Genomic DNA, 19,789 nt, shown 5'->3' with positions numbered 1-19,789 from the left:
CACAATATGCGCCACTTTGTGGATGAGCAAAGAAGACAACTTTGATCCTTTGATGTACATCAAAAAGGCTCGCGATCGCATAATGGTAAACTTGACTAACTTTGAAGTCAAGTGTCGCACCTCTGTAATCTTCAAATGACAGGTATCAGCCTAGTGATTGATCAGGTGGGTGTTTTTTTTTTACCTGAGACCAATCGAATAACTCTTTTCTACCTTCAATTTTTATTCGATGTGTGCAGAGAGCGTAGTTGACACTCCTATGAAACACAATTACCACTTATTACCCAGGATATTACCAGCATGTACGACAGGAAAACTTCATCAATGCCTTTGATAAGGTTCCCTATACCAAACACCTTTACACATTAGAGAACTTCAGTGTGAACCATGACACGGATTGTTTAAAGTCTGTATGACTTCAAGGACCCAGAGAGCACTTGTAGATGACAGCCATTCAGTAATACAGAGCATCGGCCCGGATTGTGTAGTAGACATGTGGTAGGCCTACTGCCAGATTGATCCCGAACTGGTATTAACTTGACTGTAATAGACGTTTTAATGAAATAATCTGGTGTAATTAGGTATTTTGAGTGGGAAATTGTGATATAATATAGGTGTGGAATAAATTAGATATAGGACTTTAACTTGAACGAACCTCAAAATCACCGGCACTTGGGACTAAATGTGTAAAAAATATTTAAATTGCTCGTTCTCATTATTTTTGAGGTGTAAGTAATACTTCTACTTCTACTTTGTAGTGACCGCCTTCAACACGCTGAAGTTTATGCCACTTGGACTACGCCTGGCTTAGCGGAACAATAGTTAGCTAGTATATTCTTGCCAACTTTTTTGTTCTTCATCACCAATATTATTCTAAACCTTTTCAGAAAGTTACCAATGCAGAAACTATGATACTAACCGACTATTGTTCAGTATAACATTACGCTTTGATGTGATTTTGTGTTTCCTACTGAACGCACCCCTAGATTTAAAGCATAATCGAACGCGCTATTATCAACTTCCTGATTCTCACTTCCGGGGTAAACAACGTGCACATGCAACTTCGATAAAATGTATGGCGCTAGTGATACACTCTTATATTTTCAATATGACCTTTTTAACATAGTGGTCATTACTATCTGATGTTGTAATAAACTATCTACATTCAAATAAAAAAGCAAGAGTGATGAATCCACTCTCCAACTTTCTGTACATTAAATTGTAAGGTGACTGTTCTGGTTTGGTAATGATGAATGTAGGGTCGAAATACCACACAGGTCCTGTCACCTCCCTGTGCGTCGTCAAAGGAAACATAATAGCAGGTCAGTAAGTGTTCTTATACAGACTGCCAACCTACAGCATGCTGTGGTTGAAGTCTGTCATGTGTGTTTAAATTTATAGATTACCTTACCCTGCTTTCGTACTTGCCAACCTCTCAAATGTATTGTATAGTAGACAGTTAATTGATTAATATAGCAATTAAATAACCAAAGATATAGTGAATCACAATGGGATGAAACAGTGCAAATAAAAATCAGCATTATCTTAACCAGGTTAGAGTTAGTCATTACCAGTATTAAGTAAAAGTAGACGTTTATGATGCTAGTTTAACAGTCCAGGTACCCTAATAATGTGATATTTCAAGGTGTAGGAAATTCAGTATGTCTAGGTTATCAACATCATGGAGTATGATGTTATGCTTATGAATGCACTATACAAAGACAAAAATGTCATATGTACTCACAAATTTGTCATGCATTTATAGTTTGTTTGTAACTTCACCTGGAAACATAATAGGATTTAGCATAAATACACTTCAGGACTTTATCCTAATTTTGTAAAAAATAAATAAAAAATCATTAGAAATATAATTTATCCTAGAAAGACTGCAAGAATGCTTGACAAGTCTCTTTTTTACAGGTATTGGCAATAGTCTTTACTTGTATGACTTGGAAGAGAGACAATGCATATTGAAACAGGCAGGTGTGATACACAGTGGAAACATTCATGGAATCCGGAAATGTAAGTATTTATAAACATATCATGAAAGGCTTTCAAAAGGCACGAAATATGTGCATTACAATAAAGGAAACGGCTATCAAGAATGCACTGGTTCTAACCACAGCAAATGATCAAGTAAAAATAATGTGATCATGCATAACAAGATGTAAATATATTTTTCTGTCTATTTAAAACTATGAACTTTGGTTTCAGCTTTATCCAATGATGTGCTGCTATGTGTGTTTGGAGGTAAAGTTTTACGAGTGGTAGGGGCTGGAAAGAGCCCTGGGGTGAGGACTTTGGACCCCCTCGGAGAGGAATACATGGCTGACGATTGGATCTGGGATGTTTGTTGGCTACAACAGGTATGCTGTCTTTTATAAATATTGTGTACATGTATATTAGGAATCTTTGGTACTAAAACCTGGTGTTAATACTAAATTGCTTTGCTTCTTATAAATATGTACATTTAATACTGAAATTGTTGTATGTGTACTGTGTAGGGATAATTAAAAAAGGAAATGATATACCAGTACAGTACTATCATTACACTTATCCAGATTAAATGCACTGCATATATACATGAGCTTCTCAAGATGTGTAACATTTGTTTTGCAGCAAGGACAGCAGGACCAGCTGGCAGTGGCTACTGCTCACAATGTGGTCCTCAGACTGGACAGTACACTGACGAAGCTGTCACAGGTCGCCTGTGTTGAGAACTGCATTCTGTATCTTTTTGCTTCTGTATGATCTTTGGAAACAAAAAAAAACATTATTGGGGAAAAAACTCCCACAATGAAAAAATCTTGTGTTATTTAAAGATCTCAGTATTCCACTAACTGTTATACAGTTACAGAGGATGTTTGACCTTGACAACACAGGACCTAGACCATCAAGTTACTGTTTTAAGTCACTGCCCTGAGCCAGTTATAGAAACCATTTGACCTTGACCCCTTATAAGACCCTATCTCCAAGATAATCTATCAAGTTCCTACACTATAAGCTAGCTACAGAGAACATTTGACCTTAAACCCAAGTACATACCTTGACCACCCAATCATTGCATCAGGTCCCTACACTATAACCCTGACAAAGACCTTTTGACACTGAGCCCTAGCTACAGTACTGTGCCAGGTCCGTTAACTATAAGCCTGAGAGAGAGAGCGTTTATCCTTAACACCTACAGTTACTGCGCCAAATTTCTAGGTACCTGCTGGGAACACCTTATCCTAGCTGCGGGGACAGTCTTCAATCAGGTGCTAATGTGGGCTCCTAATGGTCAGACAAATACCACTGGGCAGTCACTGGTCATCCACAAGCTAATTGGTCATCAGGTACCGAGTATATGATTCAACTGAATATGATATACAATATATGTTGTTGTATAAAAGTTGCTGAAATCATTTAAGAAGTTTATTTTGAAATAAGTTGATTTTTGGTATAATGGGGTCAAGATGGTATATAACAATATATACATGTAAATAACAGGGGACAGTGAAACTACTTCAAAATAAAAGAAGTAAAGAGAAACCTGATAATGAATTTCAACTTAATATGTTAACTCAGTGTAGCCATGAAGTTCAGGGGGGTTTTCAGAGAAACTACGCAAAGGAATATCAAACAAGATTATGAAAAAAACTTACTTCACTTAATTGTCCCTTTAAGATAATTGTGAATGCATACATGTAGTTTGCCTCAAGTTATGGGTTGGGCCAGCTGTCATGTTATGAAAACACTATTGTAGACGAAATTCTTTTAAAGTTCAAAATAAAAACATTTCAATTATAATAATTGAAATTTATGAGAGAAAAAAAGTTCAGATAGTGTGCTATTATTTTTTTGTGTAATTCAATATTCTTTTGAAACAAGCATTAAGAACTTCTAGCTAAATGCTCAGATGATGCATTTTTTATGACTTGTGAAATGTTTTGATTTCTTTTATGATACTTTATACCATACTGTATCAATATCCAGAAAAAAGACAAAGGTATCAAAAGATCTATTGCCAGTATTGCAGGTAAGCAATATATGGTGCGTATCATTTTCCAAACTAATATGTTAACCAACATATACAGTAATTTGCTTCATGTTTCTGATTTTTGTATTCCAGGGTGTGATTTTCTCTATTGAGTTCAGTTCGGCAAGGCGTCAAATCTGTACTGTCTCTGATGATCGGAGTGTGCGTGTCTGGCAGCTACAGTTCCCAGAGGAAACAGAGGACAGTGATCGAGTTATCTCCCTTGATTGGTGGCAGCAGTGTCAAAGTACAGAACTATTTGTCCTGTACGGACATTCCGCCAGGGTTTGGGACGTGAAAATCCTAACCTCTAGTATTGTCAGTGTGGGAGAGGTAATGAATTAAATGCATTTATATATATGGAAACATCAAATTGAAGATCCCACATTTACCCCTACATGTACATAATGTAATTGCAGTGGTAATCAGGGTCATTTCATTGGTCACATTCCAAACAGTTTGACAACTTGGATCAGAGTTGAAAGTTTATGACATGGAGATGGGCCCACTGATCTGATGTTGTATTCTGACATTCTCATTGAGAAATTCTTTCAATAGTTGTATAAATATTTAGGGTTACCAGTAACAGCACAATAAATATTGGGTGCCCGGTGTAGGTGAAAAGTAACAGTTTATTTTCTAAAATGTATTCCACTTTTATTTCTTTTACTGTATTTTCTATGAGTGCAAGTGCCTTTTTAATGTAAATGACTCAAATTGGCATTTTCTTTGCTGAGTTACATATTGTAGGCATATGAAAGGATAATTGTTTATAGAAGAGTTGTTTAATGAGAAAAAAAGACATGTGTGACGTAACTGTCAACCCTACATCATTAGGAGGAAGACTCCCTCATTTTGACAAAAAATTACCTTTCTCCCTTGAAACTCCTTCATTCAAGTCCAAACTCACACGCACTCAAAATCTACATTATGTGGTAAAATTATCTCCTAGTTACTTTATGGTGTGTGTAATAATCATAATAGGTGTGTCAGAATCAAATAATTGATTTTTGGAGTTATTTTGATACATAAAAATGGAAAGATAAATTGAGCACAGCAGTTTCAGTTGCATTTCACACACTTTCTCCCTCTTTGGAAATGTGGAATGAAGGAGATCTCCCTCATTGGAGGTTATAGAAGTTGACACCTTGATGTAAATGTTGATATTGATTCTAAAGATACTTCTCTAAATCAGCATAAGAATAATGATGAGACTGTACAAATGTGTTCATCATTATCTAAACACATGTATACTTTTTAGGTGAATCAAATGTAAAAAGAAATCAGTTATTGAACTTTAACCCATGGATCTTTCCTGTGATTGTTGACATAAGTTCGCCATGCTATAATGAACCTTTTCCTAGCTATCCCATGTTTCTCTTTGAAAACTGTTGCAGGATTCTACATGCTGTGTGTGGGACAACCAAGGGAAGATAACTCAGAGGTTCAAAGGTCACAAGGTAATACCTTTACTTATAAATATTCCTACATATTATATAGAAATTACCGAAATAGCTGAAATCTTACTAATGTATTTATTTTGAAAAATGTCTTGTCATGTTTTAGGTGCCTTACATTATGCAAAATCCATAGCTTGCTAAATGTGTCTTCTCAACATAAGGAGACAAACTATGAAATTTTAATCTATCTACTATAATAGACTCAACAAATGCCAAAGTCATACCTATTGTGTGTCTGTGCATGGGTAATGTCACATTCTCCTACAACCACTGTAGGTTTCCTCACTCCCAACTCGTTGGATAAACCTCCTAGGAAGTGGCAAACAGTTTTGTTTACCCATGCACCAGTGGATAACACCCAGGAATTTTCAACCAAATAACACACAATAGCCATTACTCACACATTTTGTTATAAAAATGATGGTTTTTGTCTCTCTTTGTAATGCAATATCTCCTAAACCAGCTATCGAGTGAATTAGAAATTTCCCATTTGCATTCTTCATTTATTCCAGATTACAAACGCATATAACAAATAATTCTAAATCCCTGACGAGGTAAGAAATGACCCTTAATGCCTTAGATAAATTGCAATTGGTATTTGTTCGAGAACCTCTATGTACACATATGCTCTGTTGTAAGTCGATTATCGGAGGGTTAGATTTGTTAACAGAAGATGAGTACCAAGCATATGTAAGATTAGTTTCTAGATTAATACATGTATCAGTAAACTTTGTTTGTAGGATAAGAGTATATGCAAGCTACTTTTGTAGGGGAAGAGTATATGGAGCTTGGCTGTAGAAGATACAGGAAAATTTGCAGTAAGTGTATTTTTACAGTTCTAATATCTTGTTTTCCATTCACGTAGTTTTGAGAAATTGCTCAGCAGAAAAGAAAGTTCATACTTTATTTAGTTATTGTACTGAAAGGATGAAATCATACAGGTTGTATAATTTCATGATGTTGTTTCAATTGTCAATAAAATATTTTTTACTCGACCGAATGAGATTTATAAATCAGGTGATTCAGGATTTCACCCAAGCAGTTGACATTTTTCTACCAAAACAAAGACCTTAAATACCCAAAACTACAAATTCAAATTCATCACATTGTACCATAAGGGTTCATATTCTAGCAGTATTCTAATTTTAGTGCTTTTCACAATTTAAATCTTGAGCTGAATTATGACTGCATTAACTGAAGTTTCTGTATGTATTATGAGTACGCTAATTCTTCAATGTGTTCATCTGTTGAAATTGAATGATAACATTTCTAAAATAAGTACTTTTACAGTATTTGACTACGTAAACGTAAAAAAACTACCTTTATAGGTAACTGGAGGGGGAGATAGTAGCATCAGGCTGTGGTATATGGATGAATCAAAGATGACAGACCAGTTGGTTTCTCATGTGTTGGTCCCCCCAAGGCAACAGGTAAGTCACTCACGTCTGATCAGCAGGTGTCTCACTGTTAACTCCACTGAACCATATGTGTTTAAATAGTTCATACACACTAATGGCATCTTGGTATAAAAAAATAATAATAACAAAGATGACTCCTCAAAATGATGTTTTATACTGCTCTTGTTATTTCGTTTTATTTTTTGTTCATAAACTGTAACGTGACTTGAGACATAGAGAAATGGTAATTTTCAAAATGGCTGCCCAGGATGAGGTACGTATAATAATAATAGTGATTGTCATATACATGTTTGAGTGATATAATGTTGGTTAATTTCTTCCCTACATTACCTTACAGGAGAGTGACACAGATTTCCCTCGTATTGTTGCCATGATTTCTTGGGATGGTGTGATAACCATGACGAATGAGGGGTAAGCAGTATTTTGTAGTAAGGAAACACACTACCTAGCTACAAGGCAAACAATATACATTTATTGACCTTATTGTGGGATGCGCAATTCTTTGTTCAGCCACTTGGAGCTCATGATCAGGTGTGTTTGCTCTCATCAATTTTTCTAGAGAAGCTCTGAATAAAGGAAATGTGATGGGGGAAACTTAGGTACATGATGCTGGCACAATATTTTTCATACCCCAGTCATGTAATCAATCTAATCAGACATGCTGTTTTATGATTTAATGATATGTTTATTTTGATTCTGTTAACAATTTCACATGGCTTTGAATCATAACCTTTACTATAAATTCTGTACCTGTTTCATTAGGAAGTTAATTCATGTTTAATGACTACATTCATTCAAGCATAATGTATTATACATGTAATCCATGTCCCTGGCAAAGTTAAAATATCACATACATTGTATTTCTAAATTCCAATATGTTATCAATAGAACAATGTATTATGATAATATTTAGATATTGATGATGTGTGTTTACAGGCGACTGATGTTACACAGCCAGAGCACGAGGATGTGGACTACCCTGATGTCTGATGTGACCTTCACCTCCTATTCTGTCTTGTCCCTGAGCCCTCATCACACCCACCTTGTTGCCCTTGGCAACATCAGTGGAACCCTCCGCTTATTGTTCACCAAGCAGTCTGGTAAAGGGCACACTTTTATCTACTGATGAGGAAAACATTGAAAAAAGTGTTAAAGAAGACAAAAGACAATTTAGAATAAGATGTATTATAGATATGTTTTGTCACTTTTATCTTTTCTAACTTTACTTTATTTTAATGAAATTTATGAGGCCATACTCACTCCAGACTAAATTGTCTGTCTCTGTGGACATGTAGGTTTCTTGACTGTAAATTAGATAGCCGTACATTGTAAAGTTAACGCTGATTACTCATGCCAAGAATCCTACAATATCCATATATGCCATTACTCTGCTTTATCTCGGGGAATGAGATGATTTGAAAATATCTTTTTGAAATTGGACACATTTAAAACTGATGACTTAATTTTGTTGCATATAAACCTGTTCGCTTATGTGTTTACATATGGGCTATTAGTTAAGTAACACAAATTTTGTGTGTTGTTACCTATGACTGATGATTGTGTTCCCAGATATTGATAATGATTGTAATTCACATGTGAGTTACAGGTATTCTGGTTTTTCCTGCAGATACAACCTGCAATGTGATGGATTTGGAGTGGTGTCAGAAAGATTTCGATGTGCACCGAGGAAAAGTGTATAGCATCAACTGGATCTCAGCCTCCAGCCTACTGACCAGTGGTCCAGATGGTGAAATGGTCAGTCGGTAATTTAGTACAAAATTTCAGTAGAAAGTGGAAGTTATAGATGTACTTTAGATTATGTAGCTGGTATGCTATGACAGGGCTATACAATAAGGGTAGCCCTATTGTCAGAGACTAGTGAAATCTCCAGCTGGATGAGTGGTTCTCTAAATCGCTTGCCTGATTGACTAGTCAAAATTTGATATTGATTATCTTGTAGAATAATAATGAGTTAGTGGAATTTACACATGGACTGGTAAAAATTGGAAACTACTACCCCAATTGACTAGTGGAATTCAAATTTGATTCTAGACCTGTATGATGATAACTGCTTTGGATAGCGTTTGTAAATTTTAAGCAAAGCAAATTTTAGACAACAATACTGATACCTTATTATACATCTATAATTTAGCGTTCAATCTAAATAGCTAAACAATTTTGAAAAGATGCAAATCTGAGTAAACAAGATCACCTACATGTCCTTACTACATAAAGACTAATATCCATTGTTTGATTACAGATATACTGGGAGCTGGGGCTCTCATCAAACCAGGTAACCCTACAAAAATTGTGTAGCCTAGAGTTACCTCCCTGTAAACACCGGTGGGTGTCGGCTGCCACCATGACCTCTGACCTGCTGGTGTGTGGAGACCGTGGAGGTAGTGTACATGTTTACTGTATGAGGACATCACCCTCCCCACAATCACAGGTAAGATGATCTTTGTTAGTATTATCGTTTATCGTTTGGACACATGTTAGATTTAAATAAGGGGGAGAGTCCCCCTTAATTGGTCTACCCCTTTTCAATTCCTATCTAGGTCTTTCTTTTCTGAACTGGTCTTCTGTGATCACTGAGGACATTATTATTTTACTACATAATTACCAAAAATGGCTTTGAGAAAAGCCTCCTAAAAGGGTCAATGTCTTTTCACTTTTTGCTTATACATGTATCTTTCTTTTTCTAAATGTCTGCCCTTGATCACTGACAACATTATCATTTTGCCGCAAAATAAACCCTTAAAGGGCTTGTTGGCTATTAGAATATACAACCTGCTAGAACAGTGAATCAGTATACCAGTAGTGACCTGTGTTGGTATCCTATTTCAGTCATCTGTCCAAACGTTTTACCGGATTCATGGTAAAACTTGTGTGACTCATATCTGTTACCATGACAACTACATCTACTCAGCAGGGAGAGATGGGACATATAATCAATATGAGGTCATTGAGGACAAACTAGTTCTCCTCCACAGTAACAAGGTAAGTGTTCTCCTTAGTAACAAGGGAAGTGTTCTCCCTAGTAACAAGGTAAGTGTTCTCCTTAGTAACAAGGTAAGTGTTCTCCTTAGTAACAAGATAAATGATGTCCATAGTAACAAAGTAGGTGTTATCCTCAGTAACAAGATGGATGTCGTCAGTAAATAGCTGTAAATATTACCCCTTCTCGGAAGTGAAATTCAAACAAGTAAGACCTGCCTGCTTTCTGTATATGCATCTTTGTAAAACCAAATTTCGTGTATCTTTATAATACCTTATTTATTTGTTTCTTTGTTGTCACAGATACACAAGGGATTTGATTGGTTGGACAGATTGGACTTTACCTGCAAAGACAGAGACCTTCTTGTATATGGTTTCCATTCGGTAAGTCTCGGCTAAACATACAGTTTATTATATTTAGATTTTATCAGTCTTTATATTCAAATAATTGTATTTCTATTGAAATAAGACACAATAACACTATATCAGGGGTTACCAGATTTGTTTACCAATTAACTTCCACTGGCTTTCAGTACATTTCAGTATATATCAGTTGTTTTTGATATAGTTCAATGCATTTAATGAAATATTTAGATAGTGGCCAGATCAGGGGATGATGAATTGAGCCAGTTGATGGACAAATTTAATATAAACTATTTTATAGTTCATTATGCTAGTCCTAGGACCAACTCAGTTCCTCACTGTGTGAATTTAATCATAGCATAGCTATTCCTCATGAAATGCCATGTGAATGAACTTGTTTCTGATGCTTAAATACTAAGCATGTCATTTTCAATTTGCAGTATGTCTGGTACATTTAGTTCAGTGTAAGAACCTATGTCTAAATCCATTTGCACTTAACACTTCACACTTAAATTTGCAGAATAATTTTGTATTATGGAGTAACCAGAACAACCAGAGGCTGGTACAAATACCATGTGGGGGTGGACACAGAGCCTGGGACAGCCGTATCCATGGCAACTCCATCAGATTTGTGTACATCAGGACAGGAGAGGTAGTTTTGTGTGAGACAGAACTCTCTACAAATCAAGTGCTACTCAAGGTAATAGACCAACAGCTTCCTTAGGTCAACAGTGAATGCATTTACTTTCTTGTTGTTGTATTTCATTTTATCTTCTTTGTTGAAAAAAAAAATGAATCAAGAATTATCATAATGTGTTTATTCATTAGCTCAGCAGCCCATTGTACATTTAGTCACCATTTTTAATAATCTGTGTATAAAAAAAAGGCATGGAGCAAGGGTATCAAAGGTAATCTTTTTCACTTTGACACTTACATTTTATTTACCGTACTTCTTACAGGAGAGTCTGCATGGCAGAGAAGTAACAGACATTCTTCATTTAAAGTCTTATGATCAGGGTAAGAATACAAGACTCTTCTATGACTAAGGGTGTAGGATATTGAAATTCCACCCTCTGGAATTTCAAATTGGTGACAAACTGTCAGGAGTGTAAAATAGGGAAATTCCTCCAAAGGGGTTTTCAAGTAGCTATATAGGGTAAAACCTGAGGCTCTGCCAAGGGTAAAACCTGAGGCTCTGCCAAGGGTTTGCACCACTTAGAAAATCCTAAGGATGGAATTTCCCTATCTACATCCCTGGACATGAAAGAGTATTTTTCTCTCATTCCAACCACTAAATTAGCATAGAAACAAACAAAACAAACTCAAATCAGAATAATCCAATTTCGTGATGTCACGTCAATGTTGTCCCATTGTGATGTCCCACGTGAAATTGGGTGTTAGATAGAAATTTCTAACACTCCTTCTTACCCTGGACAGTTCTGTCATATAATCACATGAATGAGAGAAATATGAATCTTTATGTTCAGGGTAAGAACAGTGAATCCTATGATCTTTATAAGAAACATGATAGTTATGATCTTGATAAGAAACATGATTGTTATGATCTTGATAAGAAACATGATTGTTATGATCAGGATAAGAAACATGAATGTTATGATCAGGATAAGAAACGCGACTGTTATGATCTTGATAAGAAACACAATTGTTAAGATCAGGATAAGAAACATGATTGTTATGATCAGGGTAAGAAACATGATTGTTATAATCAGGATAAGAAACGTGATTGTTATGATCTTGATAAGAAACATGGTTGTTATGATCAGGGTAAGAAACACGATTGTTATGATCAGGGTAAGAAACATGATTGTTATGGTCAGGATAAGAAACATGATTGTTATGATCAGGGTAAGAAACATGATTGTTATGATCAGGATAAGAAACATGATTGTTATGATCAGGGTAAGAAAAATGATTGTTATGGTCAGGATAAGAAACATGATTGTTATGATCAGGATAAGAAACATGATTGGGTTTAGGAGTGGCATGTGTAACTACTGTTAAACACCAATAAACTGATCAGCTATCACAATATGCAGAAATATTGATGTACATTTCCTGTCTGCTTGTCCACAAAAGGAAACAAGTCAATAAAAGCCCCTTTTATGAAGTTATGAACTGTGTGAAATTACATCCAATTCCATTCAAAGTTATCAATCTATAACAATGATGAAGAAGACTGACTATTGATTTACATTCACACCATTGATATACATACTCCTGTACCACATCAGGGTAGGGGCAGTACTTTTGTTCAAGAAACTTTTATCTCAGAAAGAATATTTTTTAAACGTCACTCTGGTGAAATACTAACGTCTTCCTTCCAACTCGGTCAAGGAGAATTTCTCTTTAGCTCATTTGGTAGAGCATAAGACTAGTAAGCTTAAAGTCCAGGGTTCAACTTCTTGAAGATGCTTTGAAAAATAGTTACCTTAGGGACCCAGAAAATAATGGCAAAAATACCCAGTCATACTTTCACAAGAATCCCTATGACCCAAGTTAATTCCTTGAGGGGGAGTATATATATGTCACCCTGGTAAAGTGCTGGCTGCTTTCTACTGATTCGGCTTCTTTTTAGGTCATTCTGTTAGTCTTAGACTAGTAAACCAGAGGTTCTAGTAAAGTAATGAAAAAATGACTTCTATTACATAAATGTCACCTGAAATTTAGCATATATGTTTTGTTTTCATGTTTTCCCCACCAGGTGGCAGCCCTGTTCACATCATTGGTACATGTAGTGAGGACACTCAAGTCAATCTCCTGTCACTAACAGGTATCCTTTAATTGTTTTAACATACACTTACCTAGCTGGTAATAATAGGTAAATTATTTATTTTCACTTGTTATAAACATGCAGAACTTGAATCAATTCTACCTAATGTATTTTGATGTAAAGCGTCCTTCAGACTAGAGGTAGGTGCTTATGTTTCTTGTACATGTTATTTTCTTGATTGTGATCATTTAATTTCTATAAACAAAGAAAACTCAAGTCAATACCCATCAATCTAGCCACCTTCATTCCCATCTTTATTCTCATAAAGTCACTGGATTGTAAATAAAGAAAACACTGTGTATAAAATCGCTGGTTAGAATGTGGACAACCAGTCTAGCATACTGTTGTGGTTGTTGTATTAAAAGGGTTTAGCTATGTATTGATAGCTGTATTCATCCTAACTTTCTTAACACTCCCTTAAGACAATCAATATGGTGTGACGGAGCTAAAACAGTTGACCACACTACAAGGTCACATCTCCAGCATTCGCACTCTAGCTATGTGTGGATCAGGGTTACCTTGGAAACAACCTCATTCTGAAAGGATTCTGTTGTTTTCTGGAGGAGGTAGAGCACAGCTCCTTGTATGGAGGGTGACCATTCCTAAACCATCTGGTCTCCACGGTAACACAGATTTGATGGTGGACGGTGTTTCACACGAGACTCTATATAATTACATGATTGATCACTGGAACAACAGGAACAGGAAGCCATGGAAAGGTCACAACCTCAAACCGAACCCCGAGACTCGCTTTATGGACCTGGCAGTTGTGAGGGTAAAGGATGTATGGTCTTTAGCACCACCTGGTGTCCATATTTTAATGGCTGCTTGTTCAGATGGCTATGTCAGGTATGTATCATCTACTCTGTATACAATATCTAGATTGGTTTGTGTATTATATCCCTCACTTTGTAGAGGGTATATAGTGATCACTGTCTGGGGGTAGTTCTTACTCTGTGTTCATAGTAAAAAGCTTGTGAACAAGATTTATCATGATTCTCAAACACATTAAGTTTATATTTACACTATCTTCTGTTCTGTCCTTGATTAGATTTTGATGGTTATGGGTCAGGGATCAAGAGTCAAAAGTCACACTTGACCATTTTAAAGTAAAAATCTTGTGAATAAGATATCTCACGAACACCTTAACAGATTTAGTTATATGTACATCATAGTTTGGTAACAAGAGATCTGTGTCAGATTGGATTTTTGGACGTTGTTGATGGAGGTCAAGGGTCACACTTATGTTTCTACATGAGCCCCGACTCACTTTCTTTTAATTTGAGATATAATCAATATAGGTGTGTGTATTATGTGGAAGAAATAAAAAGGGGGGAATGATTATTTTTTTAATTATGTGAAAAGCTCAGTTTACCCCTGTTACATTTGGTAAAACAGCAACTAGCCTAATGTTGTTTGTCTTTGATATTTAACTCTTTGTATTTTTTTTGTTTTTCTTACCTTTCCAGTAATTTACCTGGTGTGAACTCTTTCTTTGATTCATTAAAATCCTATCATTATTTTAGGTTCTATTGTTTTGATGAGGAGGTGCAGACCCTGACCCTCCTAGAGGAGTCTGCATTCCATGACCACTGTGTACTTCAAGTACTGAGCATGATCCATCACACACCAGATAACAGCAGCCATCTTGTGTGTCTCTCCGCAGCAACTGACGGCCGTGTTGCATTTTGGGATCTCAACCACCTTGTCTTAGATTTCATAGAGAAAAATTATCATAAAAAAGTTATCCGTGATGAAATGAAGTGTAAATGTTGCAGTGAAGGTGTAGAATCCATCCGTCCTGCTTCAGCAGATAAGAAAGACGATTTAAAAGTGACAAGTGAAAGAGAAACGGATTTACCTCTCCAAGATCATTGTCCAAACATGAAGGATCATTGTGCATGTCCTTGTCATAAACATCGTAATTTACAGTCAGAGTGTAGTACGGGACAGGGCACTGTCCACCATGAACATCGTCATGATGCTGACGATAACATCAACCAACGTTGTCAGGGAGATTCATCTTACACAGGACATTGTAATAAGTTGAAAACAACGGCTGCCACAGCCACCAGAGATAGTTTGGATCCCGTATTTGTGATATCATCTCATCAGTCAGGAGTAAACAGTCTACATATCTGCAAATTAACAGGTTAGCAGTTTTATCTTGTAAAGATACTATCTGGTTTATTTTATGCTTATTAATTGCAATGCCAAAGTATATGTTTTGTTTTGCATATTGTACAATGTAAGTCCAATTGATTGAAGAGTGAATTTGGTTATGTTAATGTGGTGAAGCCTTGGACGATAGAAGTGGTCATGTAATTTTGGAAATACATTGTAGAAACAATTGTTTTCCCAATTTTGGCAGATTTATGAATTTGTATGTATCCTATGTTACAGACTGTCAGTATATGGTAGGGAGTGGTGGAGACGACAATGCTCTGGGGCTGTCAAACATCACCATGGCAACCAACAAGGTCACCAGTCATTTAGAGGTCACCACGAATTGGAGTGTGTTAAAAGAAAATGCTCATTCAGCACAGATTACAGGTGAGAAGTGCATCTGTATCATTATGTAAATAACGAGGGTTTATCAGAGTTTGTTTTTTTAATCACAAGGGCAAGACTGTGTTTAAATATAAATTCCAGTAGAATCAATAAACTTAACTTACCACTGAGGGCAGATTAGGGCAGATTTCAATAATAAGGGTAAATCTTAGTTTTTAAAATAAAATTTATTTTTTAGAACAGCTCACAACAGAATATTTTGGTATATACCTGAACAACATTTCCACACTCTAATAAAGACTGAATAGATGTTAAATGATGGCAGGGTAAATTTTTACAGAGACCAGAAAACATTTGTTGGTATTTCACGTTTTTCAAGATGTGTTTTAAACAGCCAAACTTGTCCCTTGTTTTGATTTCACATAAAATAATTTCACAACAAATTTAATGAAATCAGTTACCAAGCCATTGATATTTTTATAAATCTTTTAATGACCAATATAACCATTGTCCTGCCGTTTCTCTACTTTTCCTAGGATTACATATACTAGGAGAAAGACGGGCTGTAACAGCTTCCGTGGATCAGAGGGTGTGTGTATGGGACATCTCCACAGAAACAGGAAAACTCCCGCAGGTTAGTATTGAAAGGGATTCCATTTTGAAATTACATCCATCTGTCACACACTTTGATGTCATTGCTTTACTGCTTCACGTTTCATTTGTTGCTACACAGATACATCAAACGAGTTCCAAATTCATGGTTGAGGATCTGAGGTGAAGGTCACTCTTATAAAAAGTTTACTATTGTCATTGCTTTACTGACTTTACTTTTCTTTTGATTTAAATGAGAGTACCCAAATCTGAAAGAGTTCACATTTCAGATTCATAGATTTAAAGTCGAGGTCAATGTTACTTTGAAAAGAATTTTAGTTTATCATGGCACTGGCTTCATTTTCCTTCTTATTGGATGAAACATTTTTCAGGACATGTATTAAGGACACTGCAGATTCCTCAAATGAGTTTTTGTTTCAGCAGTGTGGATATAAGGTCACTGTTACTGTGAATACCAGGGTTGAAATCTGTCATCAGTCTACAAATATTCTTGTCTTGCAGTCATTTGCCCATATGAGTAAACTCATATATCCCAAAAAGCCAAGTGTGCATCTGCCATTACACCGGGTTCATCGTTTGACTGTTGTCAACTGTTACTTTTCAAGTCTTCTAGTCCAGAACAGCTGAAGGGATTTTGACTGGCACTGATCATCCCTTAGCCAAGGGAATTCAATATAGGATCTCTTTGGGCCAGTGAGCTAAGATGATGCTTTATTTTGTATAATGAATAACAGTTTGGTTTAAACAATATTTTATTTACAAATATGCTGTATATAATATATAATTTTACATAGTGTAATATTAGGGATCTGGCAACAAGAGTAGGCTCTTATATTAAGCCATCTCCCAACAATGAGAAGATTGCAGTATAACACAAACAGGTTAAATAACATCAATAATTATATAAATTCAACTGATATACCTAATTTAACAATCAAGGCCGACCATTTGAAATAATAGGTAATAGGATTAGCAATAGAGAATAATGTTAATATTTACTTTAGAGAATAACAGTTTGATACTTAAACAACAATGTAAGGTGTTTTATTAATGTGAACAAATAAGAATAGTGATAATAAACAAGCACTGTGATCAGAAAATAAAATAAAAACAAAACACTTCATCAAAAGTGAAGGATGTGAAATACCTCTTTAAGTGTACACTGCTGTAAAACTATGTCACTGAAATGTTACCGGTAAGTGCATATTGAAATGATAATCAATGATACAGAGGGACAGTCCCTCTCAAAGAAACGACCAAAGAGTCCTCACTACTAACATCTTTAGTTTTCTTTCAAAGTAAACAACTACATGATATGTCCATATATTAATGCCTTAAACCTCTCCCACACTGGCTATGGTAGAGGTGAGGATTTTCACATCCCAAACTCTAGCAAAATGTCTGTACAATTGCAGTTTGACCATGTCTACTAATGTATTCAAATACACAATAATATACATTTAGCCAGTACATAATATTAGATTTTATCTATGACAGATCGAATTTGAAGTACATGTTACATAACTTCTGTTGTGGGTATTCAATTAGATGTTCAAGTAAATATTTTGCACAATACTGGTATCATCAAAAAGTTTAAGATTTGATTAGATAATTCACTGAAAGTTCAATCCAGTAGTGTAATTTATAAAACATAAATCAAATTTGATTTGGTAATTAGTAATGGCATCATCAAAGCTATTAAGTCTCCCAGCTCGTTCAAAATATTTTCACATTGAGAATTAGACAAAAGAATTGGGTCATAGGGTCCTAGTTCACAACAACGGATCAATGTCAAGAGTTGTTAATAATTTGAAGTGGAATGACTTGTCATATTTGAAGCTAACCTTGGTTTCTTGGCATTATCTAGGCAGACACTATCAATGATGTGTTTTGAAGTTTTTACCCATTGTATATTTTAAGCTGGTTTCAGCTTTGTGTCCTGTAACTGACATACTATCTACTCAGGAAACTCCCACTGTCAATCAAGCTAGTGCACAACGAGGGCTCCTAGGGAATGATTTGTGTACTGAGATGACAAATCAGTTATCTTCAGCAACACTTATTTGAGGCATCATTCCCCCCGAGGTGATTTAGTCTGAAGGGGAGGCGTCCTACCAAATCTTACCACTTCCTGCATTGAAGCCCAATGCTTTAGTCGCTGGAGAAAATATCTACACATGGGGTTGAAGTGATTGAACAGTTTCGGTCATCTGTAAAAATATAAAGCAAAAAAACCTTTTCGAAAATCAATTTAAATAATATTTTACGGTTAAATATCATTATACTTTAATGTTACCTTATCTCAATTCAAACTTTTTACAACTTTCAGAATACTTAAGTAGAATATCTTTAATAATCAACGTACAATTTTCATGATTCTTTGACATTACAAATTCAAGTTAGATACATAATTATGTAAATGTTTTCAAAATTATGCATACCTTCAACTTTTTTCATCCTGCCATTTGCTGAATTCCATCATCTTGATGGTTTTTAATGAGTTTGTTGTTAGGAATATAAACATATGTTTCCTGTTGCAGCAGCCATGCAAGCAAAATCACTTATTTTCATATGATGTAGATTTTCGCTGCCTCGTCGACCAAATCATAGGTCATCTTGTTAGTAAGTTGGAAGTTTGACAGATCCTTTACCAGTTTGGTCTAGTTCCTTGGGCACAGCTTTGAACATCACAGAACTTTCTTTATCACATGATATTGAATTCAGTGGTAGTTGACATATAATTGTTCAGACCATGTTGAATGGAAGTCCGGCTTGATTTCTGACAAGTCTCTCCTTTCCTGTTCTCACCTTGGCAAAGAACTTCTCAAGCACACAATCAGCTTCAGTTTATAACATATTGTTTGAAAGATTCAACTCCTTTCTTCTGTTTCAAATACATACAAAACAATTATGTCATAGAATCTTTTGTTTTATTAATGTTTCCAGAGTCTTTGTCTCAAAGATTCAAAAGTCATTTTCTTTCTAAGCAACAGATGAAAAATGTATGTTCATCTGCCATATTGTTGACTGTAATTATATCGAAGAAAAGGCAGTGATTAGCATGCAGTAATTTGACCTGCTGTAAGTTCAAAGACAGGGCAATTACATACAAATTTATTATTAATTACAATCTGTATCACTTTTCGATTCTTTGAACAGATTTACAGACTTGTCACATGACCTCACTCATCCAATTAGAGCTGAGAATTAGCAACAGTCATGCACCACAGCTAACTTCTGTCAGACCTCTGTGAGACATACATACATAGATACACCACATCTATGCTCTGTCAGACGTCTGTGAGACATGCAGACATATAGATACACCACATCTGTCCTCTGTCAGACCACTGTGGGCCATGCAGACATAGATACACCACAGCTATCCCCTTTCAGACCACTGTGATCTTTGCAGACATAGATACACTACATCTATCCTCTTTCAGACCACTGTGAGCCACGCAGACATAGATACAAAAGAGCTATCCTCTTTCAGACCACTGTGATACATATACATACATAGATACACCACAGCTATCCTCTGTCAGACCATTGTGAGCCATGCAGACATAGATACAAAACAGCTATCCTCTGGCAGACCACTGTGAGCCATGCAGAC

General features: G+C 35.7%; 1 protein-coding gene across 1 annotated transcript in view; it reads left to right on the top strand.

The window, feature by feature from the left end:
- Nucleotides 1-1,044: 1,044 nt before the first annotated feature.
- The window catches only part of LOC110466404 (WD repeat-containing protein 6-like), a 36,379-nt gene continuing 17,634 nt past the window's right edge, over nucleotides 1,045-19,789 (top strand). The window contains exons 1-22 of the mRNA XM_021522857.1: nucleotides 1,045-1,322; nucleotides 1,921-2,022; nucleotides 2,215-2,366; nucleotides 2,620-2,729; nucleotides 3,188-3,335; nucleotides 4,112-4,351; nucleotides 5,416-5,478; nucleotides 6,249-6,296; nucleotides 6,807-6,908; nucleotides 7,234-7,307; nucleotides 7,833-7,996; nucleotides 8,524-8,651; nucleotides 9,157-9,345; nucleotides 9,744-9,896; nucleotides 10,197-10,277; nucleotides 10,777-10,956; nucleotides 11,216-11,273; nucleotides 12,979-13,047; nucleotides 13,470-13,896; nucleotides 14,574-15,199; nucleotides 15,451-15,600; nucleotides 16,095-16,192. Of these exons, the coding sequence (XP_021378532.1) occupies nucleotides 1,247-1,322; nucleotides 1,921-2,022; nucleotides 2,215-2,366; nucleotides 2,620-2,729; nucleotides 3,188-3,335; nucleotides 4,112-4,351; nucleotides 5,416-5,478; nucleotides 6,249-6,296; nucleotides 6,807-6,908; nucleotides 7,234-7,307; nucleotides 7,833-7,996; nucleotides 8,524-8,651; nucleotides 9,157-9,345; nucleotides 9,744-9,896; nucleotides 10,197-10,277; nucleotides 10,777-10,956; nucleotides 11,216-11,273; nucleotides 12,979-13,047; nucleotides 13,470-13,896; nucleotides 14,574-15,199; nucleotides 15,451-15,600; nucleotides 16,095-16,192 (3,438 nt within the window). The 5' untranslated portion in view covers nucleotides 1,045-1,246. The remainder of the gene's footprint in view (nucleotides 1,323-1,920; nucleotides 2,023-2,214; nucleotides 2,367-2,619; nucleotides 2,730-3,187; nucleotides 3,336-4,111; nucleotides 4,352-5,415; nucleotides 5,479-6,248; nucleotides 6,297-6,806; nucleotides 6,909-7,233; nucleotides 7,308-7,832; nucleotides 7,997-8,523; nucleotides 8,652-9,156; nucleotides 9,346-9,743; nucleotides 9,897-10,196; nucleotides 10,278-10,776; nucleotides 10,957-11,215; nucleotides 11,274-12,978; nucleotides 13,048-13,469; nucleotides 13,897-14,573; nucleotides 15,200-15,450; nucleotides 15,601-16,094; nucleotides 16,193-19,789) is intronic.

The sequence above is a fragment of the Mizuhopecten yessoensis genome, unplaced genomic scaffold, assembly GCF_002113885.1.
Source record: "Mizuhopecten yessoensis strain PY_sf001 unplaced genomic scaffold, ASM211388v2 scaffold11133, whole genome shotgun sequence".
Classification (NCBI taxonomy): domain Eukaryota; kingdom Metazoa; phylum Mollusca; class Bivalvia; order Pectinida; family Pectinidae; genus Mizuhopecten; species Mizuhopecten yessoensis.
The sequence above is the reverse complement of the archived record's forward strand: the minus strand, read 5'-3'. Positions and strand labels throughout refer to the sequence as shown.